Below are 23,960 nucleotides of genomic sequence, written 5' to 3'. Positions count from 1 at the left end.
TGTAACCGGCAAACTGAGGCCTCAGGAGAGAACCTGAGGTTATAATAAAGCAGGCGGCACATGATCTCCGGGGCACCTAAGGGGTAGCGGGGGAATCAAAGCTGGAAGCAGGGCGGCCCGTGGGTTGGGGCCGCGGAGGCCGAAGCGTGCCAAGAGGTGTTCGCATAAAATATTGGCTAAAAATATTCGCATAAAATATAGCTCATCTTATACACACCTGGCACGCGCAGGCCTCGGCTAGCCCCAACCCATAAAGCAGTCCGGGTTCTAGCTTTGCTATCCCCGTTGCCACTCTGGTGTCCTCGAGGTGCCGCCAACAATGCGAAATAATGACATGTTTCAATTAGTTAAAAACACAATTGAATGAATATAATTACGTCCACCCGGCAGCTTGCGACGCTCAGTTCAGTACTACCGCGCCCCGCGACTTCTGCTGGCGCGCCTAGGGACAAATGCATGCAATACGCGCTAAGAAACTCCTCCGTAGTGCCTAGGCAGAGTCATATATTCAAGGAGCAAAAGTCTCCACATTTCCTCTCTCGCACCCGCTCTTACTCGCGCATGCGCGCAAGCGTCCGGCGTCTCCGCAAATGCCACGCCCTGCTTTACCTACTAGCAATTGTAAATAAGTCTCCCGGATACTCAATTTTGTTCAATAGTTCGTTTCGACCACCGTTACATCAGCACAGCAGCCCGATGACCTACCCATTAAACATTGGATCACCCAGAAACGCAAGTTTGCGCAAGAACGGTTAGAAAACAAAAACAAACAAACGTAGACAAGGGAAAGTATATGAGGTATACCAAAAATTCTAATGACATTAAAAATCATTATGTGTATCAGATAAAATTGAGCAAGGTTCGCCTGGCGCAAGAGCCCGGTGCTTTGCCAATTAGGCCACTGACGTGTATTCTTTGGCGCAGCATTTAACATAACATCGTTAACAACATGCCACACTAAGCTTCAAGCTTAGCGTAGAGACTGCCAAAAAAAAGCTCGAAGCCTGCAGCACACTTTTATTCAACTCATGTTAATATATTTCACCGCCATAGCCAAGCAATTCAAACACTTTGTGCAATTTACGCATCCATTATATAAAGCAAATGCGGACTTCATACGTGGAAAACAGTTTCAGATTGTGATATGACTTCCCTCTGGATGAAAAGACTAAAGAGAAAAATTATGTCATACATTAAGTGCTTTGATTCTAAAGCTACAGATCATATCCCCATTGACGTAAGGTGTAAATATTTTCTTTGGTGTTCCGTGCACAACGTTCCTGAACGTGAAGGTTGTCAAGCAATCAAAAAAACGTGATCGACCAACTCTGGTTAGCGAGCGACTAGGCAATGCGTGTCCCATGGTAAAAAAAAAAAAAGTTTTTTTCTCCTACAGGCGGCCTTGTCAGTTTGCAATTTAAATAATGTCTTTACTCCAATTGACTCGAGCATTTCTTTACTCTCTTCGGGGCATTTTCTTTAAATCTTAAACTCCACTGTACGCAGAGTGGTACAGAGGTTCAGCAAAAGACTTTTCTGGTAAAGCTCTGGTCAAAGGTTAATAGCTAACTCTAGAGAGGTAATGTAAAATGAACCAGGTATTCTGGAAGTGGAGAGACGGAACAGCTCGTGTTGAAAAGCCACTGACAATATAACCAAGGCCACCATTTGAAATAACTAATTTTGGCAAAGCACATCCTATCACACGCATGCTTCGTCACCCTCCCCGTGATATTACGCCACCTAGTAGCACCATGCAGAATCCTAAACGAGTCTAGATAGCCAAAGCTTTCAGAAAACATTGACTGGCTCAGTCCACGCTATGTGCACAATTTTTCTGGTATCAATTTGTCATAAAATTTTCAGAATCGATTTCCGGCGCTACAATTGTTCATGTTGCATATTGATGATCTCACATGCAAATATAATATATATTTACTGCGTCTTTCGCTGTCAGGCTGCCTATCGCTGTGAATGTTAAAATTTTCACGTACTTGCTCGCAGCAATTTACACAATTGAGAATTCGCAATAGTTCATGTTTGCTTTGGACTTGTATGCAATGATTAATAAACATGCATTTTCTTTGAAACTTATAACAGAGCCATACACAGGGTCGCACGGGTTTTAAGCTTTTGCTCATTCTTCTGCGTCACTGAGAGGAGCTCTTCTGAAACTTTAGACAGTTTCTCACATCAACAGGCACATCTCTTTGTTACGTAGAAAGAAAAGCTCTCTTTTATTATCACTGGCGTCTCCTGCGATGCTATGACTTCTTTGTATACTTATTGCGATACCGAAGGTGCCTGGCTGAACTGCGGCGTCCTCTCTCGATATTTCATGACTGCATGATAACGATCACGTCTAAGAATTTCGTTTGAGATATAGGCTTACCCAAAAGAGCGAGAATTCGATCCAGGTCCTTCCTGAAGTTCTCTAACAAGGTGGCCACACCATCTTCTCCCTATGAGGCATTAAAGAAATGCATAAGCCGCAAATAATTGCCTCCTCTTCTGCCTCCGAACTTGCTCTTTGTTATGGCGCTGATAGGCAGCTACAGATCGACAAAAATTTTATTGATTAACAATATGATGCAGAAGCAATTAAGCAATGCGGGAGGGACATTGCAAAAAATAAACTGTGATTATCAGATAAGGAGAGAGGTCGGTCCGGATTAGACTGGTTGGCCAAACCTGCTATATATTATAGGCGGTGACAGAAGAAAAGAAGAAAGGACATAAATGGGTTGTTGATGATGAGAGGAAGGTATGGGTATATACAATGTTTGCATTTATGAGCTTTTTTTTAAAGCCTCAAGTTTGTCGGGGAGTGGCCTACACACTATCTTAGCGTGCGCGACGAAGGACAGGTGAACGTTGCTGCTGTGGCTTACACCCCCGACGTGCATATGCTTGTACATTGTTTTATGCAGTATAGACCTAATGAGAAAGTTCCGGTACGTTCGTTGTCCCTGCGCCTTTTTTTCTGTTTTCGCTTGGCAGACATGTCCTTTGTTTGCTTACTACATGGCCCCTTTATTTTCTACGAAACTAGTTGCGCACTTATAAAGCGTGTGGTCTCACGCACGAGGGCCCCTCCAAGTCACCAGCTTGAAGAAAACCCGATTGTCTTTTTTTTTTTTGTATCGCCTTTTTGTGGACTACTGCTATTGCAAAACTGAGCAAGGCCGAGCACTGAAAACGCAGGCTATTATTTCTTGAAGATAACCATGTTTATTTTCCTGGTTAGTAATACTTCAGTAAGAATAAGAACTACTCCAGTTATCGCAGTAATAATTCTGTTTATCCGCCTCTCTCTTCCAATAAAATCTTCTCATCTAACTTGAAAACGTAGCGCGGATACGGATTCCAGGCTTCAGCACTACGTATGTTTCCGTATGACTGACTCCTCAACAATACCATTGTGTTTTCTGCTCACCAACGCAGTTATGCTGTATAACAAGAGGCCGCCCGTTTGACTTGCTCCTACAATAGCCACAATTCGGTAGCCTGGCTTGCCCGAACATGAAGCTTGTGTACAATGCTTGTCATCGAGCCTGAGGTCGTTTAAAAAAAAGGTAGTCCTTTGACGTCATAGCGCACGGTCCCGTACGGATGATACTTTCAACGAACGTATGGGTGGTTCGTTTCCTCTCACCTTTTGCGCGAGCGCCCGAACGACGGGACGTCCGATGAAAGCGGCCTTGGCGCCCAGTGCCAGTGCCTTGGCGACGTCTGCAGCATCGCGCACTCCGCCATCCACGTACACTTCAATTGGCAGGCATCGTACGGCAGTGGATATCTCGCCCAGAGCCTCCAACTATTCCAAATTGTACAAAGTGCAGATGTATATACGTCTTCTACAAACCATGCGTACAAATTACCATGGGACAAGAAATAATGCCGCGTTAAGCAGCGCGCATACACCATGTAGAGCAGGTTTAGGTACGATGCAGCTTGAACTGTACGTAACGTATGAATTCTTATGGATTTTCCAAAAAACCTACTCGCAGTGCCTCCTAGTTTGCGGAAAAAGAAAAGATAGGTATTTGCGTGAGCTCCATGAACTGCGTTACACTAAGCGGCTGTTTCATATTAGGTGGCACATCCATGAGTTCGGTGTCACTTTGAACGCCCCTCATCCCTTTTCTCTTTTTCTTTGCGTGAAAAAACGGTAAGGCATCCGACAGCCGGAAAGCAGTGGTTGTCATATTGCTACAGGCGTGTGGTATTTCATTGTTTAAAGGAGGCGCGTGGGCACCATCACTTGAGAATAGAGGAAGAAGAACGAACTGGGCTCGCGCTGTGAATCTAACCGGTCAGCGCTGCAACCACTGTTGTATATATAAACCATAAATAGTTGCTCGTCTTACTGACTCGTCCTTCGCGTAACATTGTGGTGGAGGAGGAACGTTCCCCGTCCTCGCCATGGAGCTCCGAAGAGGCCGCACCGTCGTCTTCTCAGCCATGGCTTCCGATGGAACCACCCCGTCGCCACCTACACCTGCGGCGCCAACCACAACGTACGTTGCGGTTCCTAGTCTCCGTGATCCTGGGACATTCTCCGCCCAAAATGACGTTGACATCGACGACTGGCTCAGCATGTGCGAGCGTGTTAGCCAAAGCCACCACTGGGACCCTACCATCATTCTTGCCAATGTGATCTTTTATCTGGACGGGACACCACGTGTCTCGTTTCGCACCCACGAAATCGAGCTCTCCAGCTGGAACATGTTCAAAGAGCGGCTTCGCGACCTATTCGGCAACCCGTCAGATCGACATCAGGCTGCGCGAAAAGAGCTTGCCACCCGTGCCCAGTCATTGACCGAATCGTATGTCTCCTACATACAGGAAGTGTTCGCGCTTTGCCGGAAAGTTTTACTGAGGTTGACAAGGTGGGGTCACATCCTAAAAGGCATCGCGGACGACACCTTCAATTTGCTCGTCTATAATGACGTTTCTACCGTCGATTCCATCGTCAAAGAATGCCGCCGCTTCGAGGTAGCCAAAAGCCGCCGCGTCGTCCGACAGTTTTCCCGGCTCCCAAACACCCCTGCCACGTTCTCTTGCTCCGTTCTTTCCGCTACAAGACCATTTCAAGATAACATCACACGTATCGTTCGCCGTGAGATTAAAGTGGCGAGTCCGGCCCGCCTTCATCCACGACCCCCTGAAGGTACCTTTGACCAAGCGGCCCCCACTATTTCGGTTATTCAAGCAGTTGTGCGGCAAGAAATTGCAAACCTTGGCATCCCTACCGCCTGCTATGTCTCTCGACCTGTTTCGGCACCCATTCCCATGTCCACAACCCGTAATGACCTTTATTTCGCTCCCAGACCGCGCAATCCTGCTGAATGGTGAACCCCAGACGACAAAACGATCGGCTTCCGCTGCCACCGCGTTGGTCATGTCTCTCGCCACGCCGCAACACCTGGATGCCACCGTACTGGAGCTCATTCCCTGCTTCTTGCCCATACGCCGACGCTCGCCATTATTCACCTCGCTGTCTGTACCCTACTTCCGATGCCCCTAACAGCCGCTCCTCCGTGCGATCGCCGTCGCCTCAACGCCGTCACCCCCCGTCACCACAGCCTCACCGCTTTTCCTCGCCAATCCGACGGACGGAAAACTAGGCCCTGCGGCTCTTGGAGATAGTGCTGTATCACGTTCCTCCAGTCCAAATCCTCTGTTGACGCTCCTCACCAACACGAACCTAATTGAAGTAGACGTAGATGGTGTTCCGTTGACGGCAATAATTGATATTAGAGCCCAAGTATCAATAATGAGCGCTATGTCGTCGCCTCAAAACAGTTCTTACGCCTGCCATCACTCGAGCCGTATGCGTCACCAATGACAGTACTGTTGCCATCAGGGGTATGTGCACTGCTCGCATAGAAATTGCTGGCCGCCAGGTTCCAGTCCTGTTCACCGTGCTGACCAGTTGCCCTCATGACCTAATCTTCGGCCTCGACTTTGTGACGACGCATTCTGCACTCATCGACTGTTCCATGGCACGCTGTGCCTCGAGCTTCCTCTTCTTTCAGACGTTCGCCCCGAACAACCGAACACCCGCTGTACTACAGCATTTGTTCGCTTACCTCCAAAAGCCCTAACCTTCGCCGAATTGGCCTCAACGGCAACCGTGCCTGATGGCAACTATGTCGTTGCACCTATTCGTGATGTCCTCCTGGCGCGCGACATCGCTGTGCCACACTCCGTCGTAACCCTTGCCGCTAATCGGATGTGTTTCCCCGTTATCAATTTTGGCTTGACAAAGCAAGTGTTACCTGAAGGCATAGCGGTGGCCATCCTCCAGTCAGTGACAGATGACCACGTCACTGCTTTTGCAACCGACGCGTCTCCAGATCCACCTGATTATCCGCAGGATGCCTTGAACCTCGACGGCCCGTTACGTCCCATGGTCGCTCCGGACCTCGCACCTGACCAAGCAGCCGCCCTATATCGCCTTTTGCTATCCTACTGCGACATATTTGACACTAACAATTGACCACTTGGTCAGGCGTCCCTTGTTAAGCATCGGATAAACACAGCGATGCTGTTCCCATTCACCGCCGACCATATTGGCTGCCCACGGCAGAGCGGCAAGTTATTCAGTAGGAAGTAAACAAGATGGCTCGCCAGAGGCATTGTTGAGCCCTCGTCGAGTCCTTGGGCGTCGCCTGTCGTGCTCACCAAAAAGAAAGATGGCAGTTGGCGGTTCTGCGTTGATTAGCGCCACCTAAACCTAATTACTAAAAAGCACGTTTATCCTTTACCACGAATCGACGACGCTCTCGATTGTCTTCACGGTGCCAAATAATTTTCGTCAATCCACCTTCGATCTGGTTATTGGCACATTTCCGTCGATGAGAAAGACCAAGACCGGTTTCGTCTCTCAAGATGGCCTCTACCAATTCAAGGTTATTCCATTCGGTTTATTCAATTACCCCGCTAGGTATGAACGGATGACCGACTCTCTGCTTCAAGGTTTCAAATGGTCAACTTGCTTTTGTTACCTCTACGACGTCCTTGCGCTTTCTCCTGCACTTGAGACGCACCTTGAGCGCGTCCCGGCTATCCATGACATCTTCCGCAAGGCTGGGCTCCAATTAAACTCATCCAAGTGCCACTTCGGGCGCCGACAGATTGCAGTGCAAGGCCATCTCGTCAATGCTTCCGGACCACAACCCGACCCGGAGAAGGTTCGAGCAGTAACGGCTTTTCCTGTACCTCATTCTGTCAAAGACGTCCGTAGTTTTGTGGGGCTCCGTTCTTATTTCCGACGGTTCGTGAAAGATTTCGCAGCAACCGCTCAACCACTCACTGAACCTCTGAAGAAACACGTGCCTTTTACGTGGGTTTCTTCTCAGGCTGCCGCATTTTCACGCCTTATCACGATTCTCACCAATCCACCGGTATTGGCCCACTTCGACCCGTCCGCACCTACAGGGATCCGCACTCATGCCAGTGGTTATAAGATCGGCAACCTCTTAGCGCAACGCCAACATCGACACGACCGCGTTATAACCTACGCTAGCCTTCTCCTGACGACTGCAGAGCGCAACTATTCGATTACCGAGCGGGAATGGCTTTCTCTCGTCTGGACTGTTTCAAAGTTCCGCCCATATTTATATGGCAAGCCCTTCTCAGTAATCACAGACCATCATGCGCTCTGTTGGCTTTCGTCGCTCAAGGATCCTACTGGCCGGCTCGGTTGTTGGGCCATCCGACTACAAGAATATCCCTACACAATGACTTACAAGTCGGGACGCCAACACCAGGACGCAGATTGCCTCTTTTGCTACGCAGTCGAAGACGCGACCTCTACGTCTGATACTGACACCGACGCCTGTGTTCTCTCTGTTTTTCTACTGCTCCATGTCTCCGACGAGCAGCGCCGTGACCCGTCCTTGCATATCATCATTGACCGCCTGGAATCGTCACTTGCCGACAGTTCGCCTCGCTTATTCACGTTTCAAGATGGCGTACTCTACCGCCAGAACGTTCACCCCGACGGCCCTCCACTACTCCTTGTGATCCCTAAACACCTTCGCTCGGCTGTTCTCCACAAACTTCACGACCGCCCCACTGCCAGTCACTTGGGTGTGTCACGTACCTACGACCGGATCCGCCGACGCTTCCTTTGGCCAGGGCTTGCTCGCTCCGTTCGAAGATACGTAGCTGTGTGTGAGAAATGCCAGTGACCCAAGACGCGATCGACGCTCCCTGCTGGGTACCTTCAACCACTCGACATTCCCGTGGAACCATTCTTTCTGGTTGGTTTGGACTTACTTGGCCTTTTTCTTCTTTCTACCTCTGCGAACAGGTGAATCGCTTGGACACGGATTACGCCACGCGCTACGCCATCACCCGAGCGCTTCCTACAAGCTGCGCCAAAGATTTCGCCGGTTCCCTTCTACGCAACGTGATTTTATTACATGGAGCTCCGCGACAAATTCTCACAGACCGTAGCCCGACATTCCTATCAAAAGTTATCGCGGACATCCTGCAGTCATGTGCCACAAGGTACAAGCTATCCACGTCAAACCATTCGCAAACAAATGGCCTCACGGAGCGTCTCAATCGCACTCTCACACATGCTCGTGAAATTTGTCTCTTCAGACTACACTGACCGGGACCTCGTCCTACCGTTTGTCACATTTGCTTATATTTCTTCGCGCCACGACACAGCCGGTTATTCCCCATGTTTCCTTCTGTTCGGCCGAGAAGCAGCACTGCCCCTCGACACAACACTCCCTGATCACGTGGCACCGACCAGTGAATATGCACGTGACGCCATCGCCCGCTGTGACCACGCAAAGGAAATTGCCCGTGACCGCCTTCTGAAATCCTTAGAGAGTCAAAGGCGTTTGTACTACCGACGACACCAAGACGTGCACTTCCCGCCTGGTTTTTTGGTGCTTTTATGGTCTCTGTCGGGTCAGGTCGGCCTGTCAGAAAAACTGCTGTCTCGTTACACAGGCTCATACCGAGTACTTCGAGCCGTGACTATCGTCACCTACAAAATCGCCCCTGACGCCCCATCTGCATCCCAGTCCCGTGATGTCGTGCACGTTACATGACTGAAGCAGTATCACCTTTTCCAGTGATGACATTTAGACGCTCTGGGACGTCGCTTCTGCCGCCGGGGGATTATGCTACAAGCGTGTGGTATTTGATTGTTTGAACGAGGCGCGTGCGCGCCATCACTCGAGAAAATAGGAGGAAGAACGAACTGAGCTCGCGCTGTGAATCTAACCGGTCAGCGCTGCAACCGCTGTTGTAAATATAGCCTGTAAGTAGTTGCTCGTCTTACTGACTCGTCCTTCGCGTAACAATATCAAAGCCATATCATATCCAAGGGAACATCCGCGTAAATGAAAATGACGACCGAGGCGCGTGAAGCGCGTGTCGTGCAACACCTGTTCATTGCCCAAAGCAAAGGGCGAGCTGTACTTATCGTGCAATTCCGTGATGGAGCGGCGGGATCAAAGCCTTGCGCTACTTTTCGAAGTTCTAGGGGCTCCAATGAAATTAAGCTACCAGACCTTCTTTCATTCAGCATATTTATAAGAGGCTCAAAACGTCTGTGCCGAGAAATGCATTGGGAAGATTGTTTTTTCCTACGAACTGGAACTGGAACGGTGAACCTTGCATCATCGGCTTAACCAGATCGACCACACTTCACTTGGGGAGCGTCTCAGTGTCAGTGTCACTGTCGTGGAAGACTCAGATGTCTCCATAATAAATGAAGACCTTTAATTTCAGCCAACACTATCTAAATCTTATAGCGGCGGATAGCTTTAGGTTAATTATACTGTGACTACTCGGGGAACACCTCCTGTGAACGCAAAAAGAATGCTGCTCAAACAATTTTGACACACAAGCGTTCTGTGTCGAGGTCGAGCGAGTTTCCCATGTTAGGTAAGTCACGAAGTGGTCGCCACGCAATTTCTTTTTACATTCCCGTGAGATGGCGTCACCTTTCCATTTTGTGAGAAATAAAATTCCGGTTTGATGGCGTGAAAGCAAGCTCAACCCAATCTGCAAATGCAAAGGTGATAAGGATAGGGCGAGATGGTACAGGCCAGTTACAGTACGATCGGTTTATAGAACGGTAATGTGAGCCACAAGATTAGAACTGTCGAAGTGGGTAGAGAAGAATGATATCGAGGGGGGGGGGGGGGGGCGCGAGCTTCACCACTGGAAAAGCTGGCGCCACCGTCGGCGTGATATGGTATGAGTGATCATGTGGACACAGCGGCCGCGTCGGCTGCTTCGGAAGCGCCGAAGCGAGGTGACAATGAAAGTTTAAAGTTCCACCTGCGCTGCGGTTTCCAGCTCCTTGTGTGTGCTTGACAACACTTGAAAGCTCTATAATAGGTAGTGGCTGCTTTTGAAGGTGTCCAACATGACAGACTCGGTGCCGCAGTGCCGGATGTACGCAACGGAGCCCGGTGTCAGCCTTCACACATACCCACAGGAGTGAGTGAGTTAGAACTTTATTTAGGTCCTGAGGGGGAAATCAATCCGGCGGCTCCACCCAGATCGGGGCCGGTAGACAAAGTCCTTCGGCGACGGCCCGGGCCCTCTGGACAGCCTTGAGCTGAGCGATGAATTCTGTGCTTCTGAGCGCTGAGTCCCAGGAAGACTGGTCGGGAAAGTCTGTGCTCGCGTTGGCAGGGCACAGCCAGAGCATGTGTTCGAAGTTGTTGTATTCTTGGCCGCAGTGTGGGCATTTGGTAGGAAGGTCAGGATTGATCCTGCTTAGTGCTGTTGGTGTGATGTATGTCCTAGTCTGCAACTGTCTGTAAGTGACGGCCTGTGCTTTTTTGAGCTTTCGGTGAGGAGGAGGAAAAATTATTCGTGATAACCTATGATTTGAAGTGATTTCGTGGTATGATACGAGCGGGTCTTTGTTGTCTAGGTCCCTCCAGGCTGGGTTGAAGCGAGAGGGCGGATCGCGAACGCGGAATGTGAGCTCTCGCGCCAGTTGGTGTGCCCGCTCGTTCAAATTACAGTCAGGAGGTCCGGAAATGTTGCCCATGTGGGCCGGGAACCATGTGCTGTGTGGGGACGTGAGGTTGTCTCCTCCCGTTTCTTGGAAGAAGATGGTGTTGATAACCGTACCTGCTTTCCTAGAGACGAGGGCCGACGAGGTGGTTCTAATAGCTGTTCTTGGGTCCGAGTAAATGACTGACGCTCCTTTGCAGCTTGGAAGGGCCACTGCGATGGCCATTTCTTCTGCTTCGTGAGTGAACTTGGTAACTACAGTGGCTGCGTTGACGAGTGAGCCATGGGCGTCCACCACAGAGACCGCGTAGGCGCCTCGATTCCAATATCTGGCCGCGTCAACGAAGAGGACTTGCGTTTCGTTACGTTTGATGTTGTCAAGGATTGCCTTCGCTCTCGCTTTTCTCCGCCCTTCGTTGTGGGTGGGGTGTATGTTTTGTGGGATGGGATCAACGGTTATTGATCTCTTGGCGTTTGTGCATAGTTACGACTTCTCTGGTGACATGAAGAGGGGCTGTATGCCTCCTTCTAGTAAGATTTCGATGCCCGCCGTTGTGAGTGAGAGCCGACTAATTTGGGAGTTTCGCTGTGCCTCAGAGTTCGGTTGCCGTGTTGTGTAGCCCCAATTGGAGGAGGCGTTCCGTGCTAGTGTTTGTAGGGAGTCTTAGGACCTTTTTCAATTCCGTTCTGATTAGTGTATCAATTTTATTCAGCTCCGTCTTCTTCCAGTTGAGGAAGGGGGCGGCGTAGGTTACGGGGCTGATGAGGAAGGCGTGAAATGCTTTCATGAGGTTGTCCTTTTTCAGTCCGTCCCTTTTGCTGGCCACCCGTGATATGCCTCTGGCGAAGGTGAGTGTGCTCTTTGTGATGCGTTTTAGTGCCTCCGCGTTGTCATTGCTGTAAGCCCCAATGACCATGCCCAGGACCTTGATTGTGTTACACCTGGGGATGTTTCCTCCGTTCTTGGTGTGTAGGTGAATGCGGAGGGAGCTGAGGGGCTGTCTCAGTCTGGGGCCTTGGTTGCACAGAAGGAGCTCGGATTTGCTGGGGGAGAGCTTCAGTCTCGTGTTTGCAAGAAAAGCTTCCGTGGTGTCCAGCGCTTGCTGTAGGTTCTGCTCCAGAGTGCCTAGCGGGCCGCTCGTGGACCAAATGGTGATGACGTCGGCGTAAATCGCGTGCCCTACCCCCGGGACTCTCGAGAGTTTGTTTGCGAGATCATGCATTGCGATGTTGAAAAGAAGCGGTGAAAGCACTGACCCTTGCGGGGTACCGATGTTACCTAGCATTTGCTTTCTGCTTCTGATTTGTCCGACGTTTATGGTGGCCGCTCGGTTATCCAAAAACAATCTTACAAAATTGTGGAAATTTACTCCGAGATCTAAAGTCGAGATTTGGTTGAGGATGTGCTCGTGCCTGACCGTGTCGAAAGCCTTGGTGAGGTCGAGCGCCAGGATGCCTTTTACATCCCTTGATTTGTTGTCTATGACGGCGTTCCTGATGAGTAGCATGGCGTCTTGTGTGGATAGTGATTTTCTGAAGCCTATGAGATTGTGGCGGAATAGGCCGTTTTCTTCAATGTGCTCTCTAATTCTATTGTGGATGGCATGTTCTGCGACCTTCCCAAGGCACGACGTAAGGGAGATGGGTCTCAGATTTTCTGCATGAAGCGGCTTTCCGGGTTTAGGGATGAGGACTAAATTGGCAGTTCGCCATTCGTCCGGCACCCGGCCTTCAGCCCATAGCTCGTTAATTTTGCTCGTAATGATTGGATCGCGAAATTTAGAATTGGCAAGCAGCCATCGGATGCCTCGCGGTAATATTTGCGGTTCAGCAGTTTCGTTCTTAGCTGTATGGACGCCCCTTTACAGTGGTCACCGACCACCACTCATTGTGTTGGCTTGTGAATATTTGTGCCCCTTGCGGCCGCCTTGCGAGCTCCGACTGCAAGAATGCAGCTTCACCATCTCTTATACGAGCGGTCGACGACACGCTGATGCGGACTGCCTCTCGCGCATGCCACTTAGCACTACGGACTGTGACGCCGACGACTTCGATCACCTCGTGGCTTCTGTGTCGTCTCGTTTTCCAGACTTCGACTGCTTCAAAGCCGAACAGCAGAAAGACGATAAATTAACACCGCTCTTCAGCGCTACTACCACCTCCACGACAGCAAACCATTTCTGTGTACGTGATGGACTCCTGTATAAGAAGAACTTTTCCGGCACTGGCGCACGTTTTCTCCTAGTGGTACCGGAGAGCCTTCGCACAGCGATTCCGAGTGCTGTGCGCGACGACCCTACGTCTGGCCATTTAGGTTCGGCGAGGGCGCTCTACCGGATTCAGGAACGATATTATTGGCCTGGAATGCGACAGTCTGTTGAGACGTATGTGGCCAGCTGCATGCAGTGTCAGCGCCACAAACGGCCATCAACTGCTCCAGCTGGTCGCCTGCAGCCGATCCCGCCTCCAAGCACGCCTTTCCAAAAAGTGGGCATTGACTTCGTAGGCCCTTTTCCAAATCAGCCAAGAGAAACCGTTGGATAGTTGTTTGCGTCGACTACGTCACACGCTACTGCGAGACGGCGGCCGTGCCCTCTGCAACTGCCACTGACGTTTCAACATTCCTGCTGCAATATGTGATCCTGCGACATGGTCCGCCTCGCGTGATCATCAGCGACCGTGCACGACAATTCACAGCGGACGTTGTAGAGGAGCTGCTTCGTTTGTGTGAATCCAACTTGCGTCACTCCACACCATACCATCCACAAACGAAGGGGGCTTACGGAGCGCGCCAACCGAACAATTGTAAACATGCTATCTATGTATGTTTCATCCAACCAAAAGAACTGGGATGACGTACTGCCTTTTATCCCGTACGCGTTCAAAACCGCCAAGCACGAGACTACCGGCTATAGTCCTTTCTTCCTGCTGTATGCGCGGCCACCCCGGTACACAATCGACACTGTTTTCCCCTTCTGTAGTCACGAAAATCCCACTGTCACCGATACTCTCTGCCTCGCCGAAGAAGCTCGCGGTATTGCTCGTTTTCGCACTTTGGCATCGCAGGACAGATCGAAAGCACGCTACGACATTCGCCACCGCCCGGTAACCTATCGCCCTGGTGATTTAGTCTGGCTGTGGACTCCAGTACGGAAACGCGGGTTATGCCAAAAGCTTTTGGGCACCTACGATGGACCTTTTGTTATTATTAACAGACTCACGGAAGTCACGTATAACATAGCTCGCCTCACGGCGAGTGGTAGAAGAGCTGCCAATACACAAGTGGTCAAGAAGAGCTGCCAAGACACAAGCTTGAAATTGTTGACGTCAAGACAAATGGATTGACTCGCCCGGCGAGCTTCGTCTGCGACGAGAGGAATGTTACGCATGAAGAAAACAAAGACCAGTGAACGTGCTTGCGGTCCCGAGTGGGGGAAGGAAGAAGAGGACGACGCTCAGTTGATCAACCAGCTGGCCGTTCTTGAGCTCACCTTCGCGACCTAAAGTAAACGATCCCCTTCATACGTACGGGTTATAAACGGTCTCCTTCGCGCGTAGCAAGATATTATATATATATATATATATATATATAGGCCAGAGGCATTCCAGAGAGGAGGGGCATACAAAATCGGCAGCAGTTTTCTTCAATTTGTTGACGTCGGTGGTGGGCAGCCATCAAGACAGGGAGGTGGTTCCAGTCATTTCCAGTTCGAGGAATAAATGAATTTATACAAAGGCTAGTTCGGCATTGCGGTATTCCTACCTTGAAGTTGTGGTCAGTGCGTGAAGATATATAAAATGGAGAGAGGAGTAACTTATCTTTGAGAATAAGGTTGGTATAATTAATTCTGTGAAAAAGACATAAGCGATAATATTTACTGCGCAGAGAAAGAACGGGCAGACCAAGAGCAGATTTCATTGCAGATACGCTTGCTGTTCGGGAATAATTTGAAACAATAAAACGGGCAGCGCGGTTTTGAACAGACTCTAAAGCGTTAATTAAAGTTATGTGATTAGGATCCCAAATGGAGCAAGCATATTCTAGTTTAGGTATGATTACCGCCCTATATAGATGAAGTTTAACGCTGCTGTTAGAAGCTATGAAATGGCGCCGTAAGACTCCGAGCGTGTGGTTAGCCTGGTTAGATATGTAGTTCACGTGCATTTTCCAGGACAGATTGTGTGTTAGGTGAATACCCAGGTATTTGTACGATGAGACAGATGATAACGGAGTGTTATTAAGAAGATATCGACGGGTGTATTCAGGAGGACGGCTGGAGATATGCAGGTGTTTGCACTTATTGGTGTTAAAATTGTCATGAGCCACTCGCTGCACCATGAAGAAATTGCGTTCAAGTCCGATTGCAAACATGCTTCATCAGAGGGATTAGTGATTGAACAATAAAGCACACAGTAATCTGCGAAAAGATTTATATGGGAGATAACATTATCAGGAAGATAAGTAACGTAAATTAAAAACAGTAGGGGACCTCACACAGAACCTTGAGGTACTTCAGAAGTTACGGAAACAAGAGGCAAGTCATAATCATTAACAGACATATTGACTACGGTTGGAAAGAAAACATTTATTCCAGCCTAATACCTTATCGTTAATATTAAAAGCACCGAGTTTAATTAATAATAGATAGTGAGAAACAGTGTCAAATGCCTTAGCAAAGTCTAAAAAAACTGAATCCACAATAACGTTAGCATCCACAGCACGAAATAAATCATTAGTGAAAGATAGGAGCTGTGTCTCACACGAAAAAAAATTTCTGTATCCATGTTTACATGAATTGAAAAAGTTGTTAGATTCAAGCAAGGTAATAAGATGAGAATGAATAATGTGCTCAAGAAGTTTACAAGGAACGCTCGTTAATGAAATGGGCCGATAGTTAAGTATTGAAGCTTTACTACCTGATTTATGCAATGGAACCACCTTCCCCACCTTCCAATCAGGAGGGATGGTACAACTCTGCAATGACTGTTCAAAGATTTCACGAAGAATCAATGATGAACTGGTAGATGTACTTTTCAAGAACTTCATTGTAATGCCGTCGATACCTGAACAAGAAAAAGTGTTCTGTTTTTCAATTAAACATGTCAAACCAACCGAATCAGCGATTATTCAATCCATGGGTAAAAAGGCAGGTGTACAATGATGAGGGAAAACATTCGGCAAGTAGAGGAAAAGCAGGATGAAAAAAAAAAATAATTTAACACTTTGCCGCAGTCGGTCTGGTGTATTGGAGTGTTGTGATCATCGCAAAGATCTACTGTATTCGGCTTACTCCCGCTGACCACATTCCGAAATTTCCTCGGATTATCTCCGAGAAGGAGCGGGAGAGTGCGCTGGTAGAAGTTTTGTTTTGCTTCAGGCGAAATTTGTTTATAATCCGTCTTAGTGGTGGCGTAAGCGTGCTAGCGTTCGGCTGTTTAAGTTGCCTTGGCCGCCGGAATAGTCCTTTTTTTTTAATAGGCGCCGCAGACGCGCGTTAAACCACGGAGCTTGAGAGTTGGATATAGTGCGTTTCTGCGGGATGAATTCATTAATTAAAAAATTACTTTTTCTTTGAATAAGGTCCAATTTCCATCAATGTTGTGTGTGCGGACACTTGGAATGAAGCGAGTGACAAAATCCATTAGTTCACGGTTTACAGACTCAAAGTCAGCGTTTTTATAGTCTCGGATTACTTTTGGCGTTTTGGTAGCGGGAACAGATGCGCGCAGTTCAAAATAAATGAGGCAATAATCACTCAAACCAGGTAAGTATCTTAAACATGAAACAAGCTGCGGTGTAGTAGTGAGAAGGAGGTCAATAATGTTAGCAGATTGCTCAGTAGATCGTGTAGGCTGAAGGACAAGTTGCTTAAAATTAAAATCCAGACAGTGGTTCATGAAGAGAGAGCACTCAGATGAGCAGTCAGATGCGGGAGGAGAGTCATGCCACTTAATTGCTGGAAAATTGAAATCACCAAGAAGGAAGAGTGGACATGAGGGGAACCGCACAATTAACTCATTTAATACGTCATGTAAATCTGAAATAAATGTTAAGGGTGAACAGGGAGGCCGATAGCACACATAAAAAATAATATCACGATATCCGAGAGTGACACGCGTACACACAATTTCCAAACGAGTAGCAATATCTATAACACAGCAACTCAAGCCGTCACGTACGGCGATCAACACCCCGCCGCCAGTAGGCGAGATACGGTCACAACGAAAAAATTTGAAAGCTCTTTCACATTCAAAGAGTTCATAGTCTGCAATATCACTCGAGAGCGAAGTTTCAGTCAAGATAACAACGTCAGCTGAACACGAGTCGATGGCTGAAGACAGGTCATCACGTTTATTACGCACACTGCGCACATTGTAAAAAAGGGAGGAAATTGGTTTAGCCACCGGGCGAGCAGATAGCTACAGCGATGAACTACTAGCGGCGAACGAGGCATTCCCGATAGTATTCGCGGAAGCCGAAACAGATGTGCCTCTGTTCTCGCTGGAACGACTTTCTGCAATATCTACTTCACGAACACGATCAGTGGATGAACAATAGACGCAGCACTTTTTCTTGATGTATCTCTTGCGGTTGAACCGATTGTACTTCTCTCCCGAAGACTTAACGAAATCAGCCAACTTTTTGCGGGACTGGCGTGTGGCGCGAGAGAAGTCTTCACTGAATGATACTTTGGAATTTTTGAACTTTCTACGTTGAGATATAATCTTGTGCCTTAATCTGGGAGAACCGAACTTAACTATAATGGGTCGACATTTCTTCGAGACGTACGCGCCCAGTCTGTGAGCACGATGAATACCTTCGTCGGGAAAAGATAGATGCAGTTTGTCTGAAAGAATTTTGCGAACGTGTTCTTCAGACTCTGCCGAAGTTTCAAAGCTAGCTTCCGGGATACCGAAAAAAATCAGGTTATCTCTACAGGAGCAATCCTCCAGATCGTCTAGCCGTGAATTTATTGCACCTGACTCCGCACGAACTGCTTCGGATATGGCATCGTTGAGCGCAGGCACACGTTCACTGTCCAACGACAGTACCTGGGATTCGGCAGCCGCAAGCCTGTTAGTAAGGTCGCATACTTTCTCCTCTAGTTCAAGCTGGTTCGCCTTAAGCTGTGTTAAAGTATCCATCAACTCACTGTGACGGGCATTCGATTTTTCAGACAGGGTAGCAATAGCAGCTAGCACATCGGCATTTGGATTAGTATCAGTTGGTCCCGGGTTTCACTCAGTGTCGCCTGCTAACATCAAAAGTTTAACAACATGAATGCAATCACATACTGTAGAAACTAACATTAGTGAGCAGGGGAAGAGGAGTGTACAAATGTCGCTGGTACGTTTAGCGTGCAAGGAAGGATCTTCACCAACCTGTAGAGCAAGGAAGCAGAGCGGATTGTCAAGCATGCGCATGGTAGTCGCTCTTCTCTGCCCACTGGAAAAATCATTGGAACCGCAGGCTTTTATATGTTCGGTTGACATCGATGATGTGCTGGGGCCACAAGGTGGCGTTGGTCGCAGTATAACGTGGGCGAGAGCGTTAATATATTTGGTCCACTTTGCTGTCACAGAGCACGGTGATGTTGCAGCGCTGTCGGCATATCCCCGGGCTGGTGCAGATAGTGAAGTGCCAAGAATAACGGGAATCTGTACAGCAAGAAAGCAGAACGGATTGTCAAGCGTGCGCATGGTAGTCGCTCTTCCCTGCCCACTGGAGAAGTCGTTGGAACCGCATGCTTTTATATTGACACGTGTACTTATCGTTATCGGGTGACCACGTTTCGCCGCCTAACAAATGTTATCGCACAGCGCGGGACGCGCCTTCATGTATCCGAAGTTTCTGGAAAGTTATGGATGCTTGTATCCGCTGTCTGTTGTCGCCGAACATTGTGTTATCTGATTTCATCGCCTGACTCGAATGGTGTAGAACTTCGTGGAAGGCACGTGGCTTCCAGCGATTAGCCTGGAACATTCGACGACTGCTGTATAAAAGCCGACGCGCTTGACCCGCTGATCAGATTTTCGACGATCGCCGAGTGTGTTCGCCGCTACCGTTGTTCGTTGAGTGTAGCCTGTTTTTGGGGGCACAAGTTCGCCCAATAGAACGCTCGTTTCGTTAATAAAAGTTTTGCTGCCTTCTTAACCGTCACTACCACGTGACAATATGTTCGGTTGACGCCGATGAAGTGCCGGGGGCGCATGGTTGCGTTGGTCGCAGTATTACGTTGGCGAGAGCGCTGAAATCTTCGGTCCAATTTGCTGCCACAGAGCACGGTGACATTGCAGCAATGTCGGCGGCTGGTGCAGATTGCCACGCGACAAGGAGAACGGGAATACGTACAACAAGGAAGCAGAACGGATTGCCAAGCGTGTGCATAGTAGTCGCTCTTCCCTGATCACAATTGGGTGCGACGGCGATTCGATGTGGTCTGGTGGACTCGAAGGATGCCAGGAAAAGCGTCCATATCTAACAGTATGAAGAAAACAAAGATCGCCGCCGAGCTCGCGCTCGAGCAATAATAAAGAAGGGATGGGCAGTCCTTTCCTGGTCTCCACCGTGTCTGGATGACGAAGAGCAGGAAGTTGGCGATGTCCTCGATATACCACTCGTGGTAGGCAGTGGCGTAGCCAGAAATTTCATTCGGGGGGGGGGGCTCACGTTGCAGGTGGACCTCCTCCATAAGAGGAAACATTAGGTCGGATGCTCCTATTTAAATACATGTAGAAGGAGAATTCGTTTTTCTCGGCAACCAGTGCACCAAATTTGACGAGGTTTGTTGCATTTAAAAGAAAAACTTAAATTCTAGTGACTGTTTGTTTCGAATTTTCGATTTAGGTCGTCAATATTTTATTGAAAAGTGGCACAAATCGAAAATTTTCAGAAAACGAAACAATTAAGTTTACAACTCTGTAAATCAGCATTGAAAATTGATATCACAGTTCTGTGAATTGCACATAATAGTACATCTACAGCGGACAAAATTGATTTGTTGCACATGAGTCTTAAAAATTAAGTATTATGGAAATACGGCTTTGCAGAACCCTTGGACATAACATAACCAATTCACGTAAGATACAAATTGACATATCGAATTTGTCCGCTTAGAATGGTGTAATGGATGCCGTTTACAGAACTGCGATATCTCTTCTTGATGCAGAGCTATTATTATTTAAACTACGTAATTCAATTTTTTTCGAACTTTCGAATGTTTCAAAATATTTTAAACAAAGTTCAGGCTCTAAATCGAAATTCTGCTTCCAACAGACACTAGAATTTAACATACTCTCTCAAACGCAACAAATTTCATTAAAAGCGATTCAGGAGTTATCTCAGAAAACCGTTTCTGCGTTTTACATGTATCTGAATAGGCCGCGTCGGAGTTGGGCCCGAGCTAAATCTTCCTCTTAAACAATTTGCCTAGGGACCAAATACACGAATAATAACTGCATTGCCATTGCCAAAGATGCTGCAAACGAAGTGTTGAACGCTACGCACTGTCAATACAAGTATTATATGTATTTGTTTATAAAAGAATATACTCGTATGTGCCAAAAATTGTGCCTAACATAACTGATGTCAATGCTTCCATGTATTTTGTCTATTTAATAAGTAAATAAAATGTCTCACGAACTTCAGAACTACATCAGTTCGAAGCCAGCAAAGCAGTGCATGCCGCTGATATGAAAAATGTAAAGGCCATGAAATGAACAAGTTGAGGACAAATATGTTAATAACACTTTGTCATTCAAGATCCTTGTTTACATTCTTGTACATATGCAACGGCCAATGAAAACTCTTAATGACGCTGCCATTTGTTCCAATGTATTACGCAGCAGCAGCTGTCACCGGTCGTGTATCTTGAGTAATTGCACCGAAATTATAGTTGCAACAGAGACCACGTATAACAAGCAGGAGTTCTGCAGAATATACGAGGGCGAGTCAAATGAAAGTGAGCCAATGCGAATATATAACAAACGGGGTACTTTAATTAAAGGTAGCCCCCATGAGCACTTATACATTTGTCCCATTGACTAAAGAGTCGCGCAATTCCCGTCTCGTAAAGCTTCTTGGGTTGCTGCTTCAAAACGTCTGCAACTGACTTTCACGACATCGTCCTAGACGAATCTGGTTCCCTTGAGCTGTTTTTTCGGTTGCCCCAAAATGTGGAAGTCGCAAGGCGACAGGTCTGAGCTGTATGGCGGATGTTGCAGCGTTTCCCGCTTGAACTTTGCCAGTTTTGTATTAACCACATCAGCGACGTGGGAACGGGCATTGTTGTGGACCAAGATGACCGCATTCGTCAATTTTCCACGTAGTTGGTTCTTGATTGCGACACGCAGCCGATCCGGCGTTTCACAATATCGAAAACAATTGATAGTCTCTCAAGATTTAGCAAATTCTATCAGTAATGGCCCCTGACGATCGAAAAATAAAAGTCAACAACAGCTTTCTGGCGGAAATGACGGCCTTTGATTTCTTTGGGGAAGGTGAATTTGAATCTTTCCATTGTAAGCTTTGCCGTCGTGTTTCAGGCTCTTAGAAGTGGCATGATGGTTCGTCTCCGATCGCAATTGCAGACAAGAAATCGTCACCTTTATTGTGATACCGGATCAGATGAGTAAAGGCAGCGCTAATCTTCTCCGTATTCTGGTGGTGGTTCAAAATCTTGCGCATCAATTGCGCACACAAGAGCCGATAGCCGAGATGTTCATGAATTATGGCGTGAACAAAACCGTGACTGATGTTCACACGCTCTGCCAGTTCATCGATGCTTATCCTCCGTTCTTGTCTCATCAGCTCATCAACCTTTGCAGTTTTGTTAGGGGTGATTGCACGATGGCTTTGGCCTGGTCTGGGATCGTCTTTGCAAATTTCACGTCCTTCTTTGAAGCGTTTGTTCCAACGCTTCACAGTGGCTAATGAAATGCAATGTTAAACGTACACGGCAGCCATACGGCGGCTAATTTCTTTTTGGGAAACACAATGGAATATACAAATGCGAAGATACAGCTTGATAAAGGGCAAAAAAGTGCCACTGGAACCGAAGTTTACTGCATGTATACACAAAACCTCGCAACAAGATATTTAAACATACGTATAAGTAAGTCTCCAATAAATCTACGTATCTAAGAAGAAGTCACGGTATATAATGCGTCAAACAAGGCAAATAAACATGTTGCGCAATCACAGATTCACAGAATCCTACATCCTGCCCCCATTCCATCCACTCCCCCCGATGTATCGCGCGCGACGGAAGGCGGCGCGCTTACTCCTCACTTTTCCCCTTGCGCACACAAGACTGAGCCACTATCGTCGGCTCACCCATTCCCCCCCCCCCCCCCCCTACGCTTTCACTCGCACATACAGCATGCGGCGCGGGGTCACGATGTTATCGCACTTCGACTTTATGCGGAACATGAGGGCGACGGCGACGGCAGGAATGCACCTAGAGTGTCCATATAATTGCTATCGCAATAATACAATAAGACTATCTGGCAGCTGAAGCGTCCCATTGCCCATTACTTCCCGCAAAAGAAGTAACAAAATAGCACTTTCACCATGCGACAATTCGCTGCACCGCAACAACGCTTTTTTTTCCCTTTGTGGGGCGGCGGCACCGTAATGAAAAAAAAAACGCGAAGTATGTTGGTCACAAGAGAATGCCTACTTTGGGCAACTGATATGGCTATTAAAGGAATATCGAAGAAAACACGAGACGCTTGGTCCACCAAGAACCATGCGCATACTGCTCGGTATCCTACACCGGCGAGACAAGACTTTCTGGAGAGGTTGCGCTCAAGCGAACGCGCTGCAATCCGTCGAGTCCCCACAGTGATGGCGGCTAGCGACCATTGTTTCTTTTTCTCGTCTGCTAGCTAGAAAGCGTCCAAAGCTCTGCCAGGCGAAAATGCACTCGGCCAGAGAAAAGCGAACTCGCACCGAAGGGCGCCGCGCGGTGGTCGGGGCAACACGAGAAAAACGCATGCGCTCTGACTGGCTCTGGCGGCGCGCGGGTAGGGGAGCGTGCACAAAAAAATTGAAGAGGCTCAATGTGTCCTCGCGATTAAAAGTCAAAGTAGAAAAAATAAATAACAACGTAGTTGCCTTGGCTGGCTTTAGTGTCTTCACTGGATACTTTGGCGCAGGTGAAAAAAAATATACTTTTTTATGTGACATGACGGCACGAATGAACTACCACAACGCTTCGTCTCATCGGGCCTCGCTACGGGCTTTGTCAACTTGTCTGATAGCGTGGTCATTTGGCTTGTCTCGTTGTATGGCCTGATGTGCGACTTTGGAAAAGTCAATGCACCTTTGGCATCAAATATTTATGGGAGCATTAAACTTACAAAGTTCCGCAATTGAAAATCTGAAGCACATGTTTGGAAATGTCAATGCACCTTTCACATCAAAAGTTTATGAGAACTTTATACCCATGAAGTTTCGGAATTGATATCCACGCGCTCCGTAAATTCCATGATATAGTGTAGATTCCGCGGCCTCTGCGAAATGCCGCGGCGAGCCCGTTCGCCATGAAAACATCCTTGAAACTTTGTGCTCGGATGGGGCTGCTTGCGTTATGTGACTCCCGGTGCGTGGGCGTTGCCACAAAATTCAGCACGAGTTCGCAATTTTTGCGGTGAAATGGCTTTTCGAGCGTGAAAAAGACGCTCTAGACAAAATCCAGAATGATTTCCGGCACCGGGGGTTGCTTTTGTCGGCGGTGCATGGACAGCACGAAAAAATTTCGGGGGGGGCTGAAGCCCCATAAGCCCCCCCTGGCTACGCCCCTGGTGGTAGGCAGCCAACAGCTTGGGCAATGCAGATGCATCCACTGGGGCCAATTGTAGCGCGGCCAGGAAGACAACGGCTGTCACGTTGTACAGGCCAATGCAGCGGCTCAGCAGCAGGGTATCCAGTAGCCCTGCATCAGCGC

The 23,960-nt window shown here is 48.1% G+C and overlaps 1 protein-coding gene across 1 annotated transcript in view; it reads right to left on the bottom strand.

Moving 5' to 3' along the window:
- LOC126540241 (2-Hydroxyacid oxidase 1-like) overlaps nucleotides 1–23,960 on the bottom strand; it is a 149,547-nt gene that overhangs the window by 18,384 nt on the left and 107,203 nt on the right. The window contains exons 8-9 of the mRNA XM_050187043.3: nucleotides 3,656–3,817; nucleotides 2,393–2,462 (exon numbers count right to left, since the gene is read on the bottom strand). Of these exons, the coding sequence (XP_050043000.2) occupies nucleotides 2,393–2,462; nucleotides 3,656–3,817 (232 nt within the window). The remainder of the gene's footprint in view (nucleotides 1–2,392; nucleotides 2,463–3,655; nucleotides 3,818–23,960) is intronic.

Source organism: Dermacentor andersoni, chromosome 2, assembly GCF_023375885.2.
Source record: "Dermacentor andersoni chromosome 2, qqDerAnde1_hic_scaffold, whole genome shotgun sequence".
Classification (NCBI taxonomy): domain Eukaryota; kingdom Metazoa; phylum Arthropoda; class Arachnida; order Ixodida; family Ixodidae; genus Dermacentor; species Dermacentor andersoni.
Note: the sequence above shows the minus strand (reverse complement) of the source record. Positions and strands in the feature narration are given on the sequence as shown.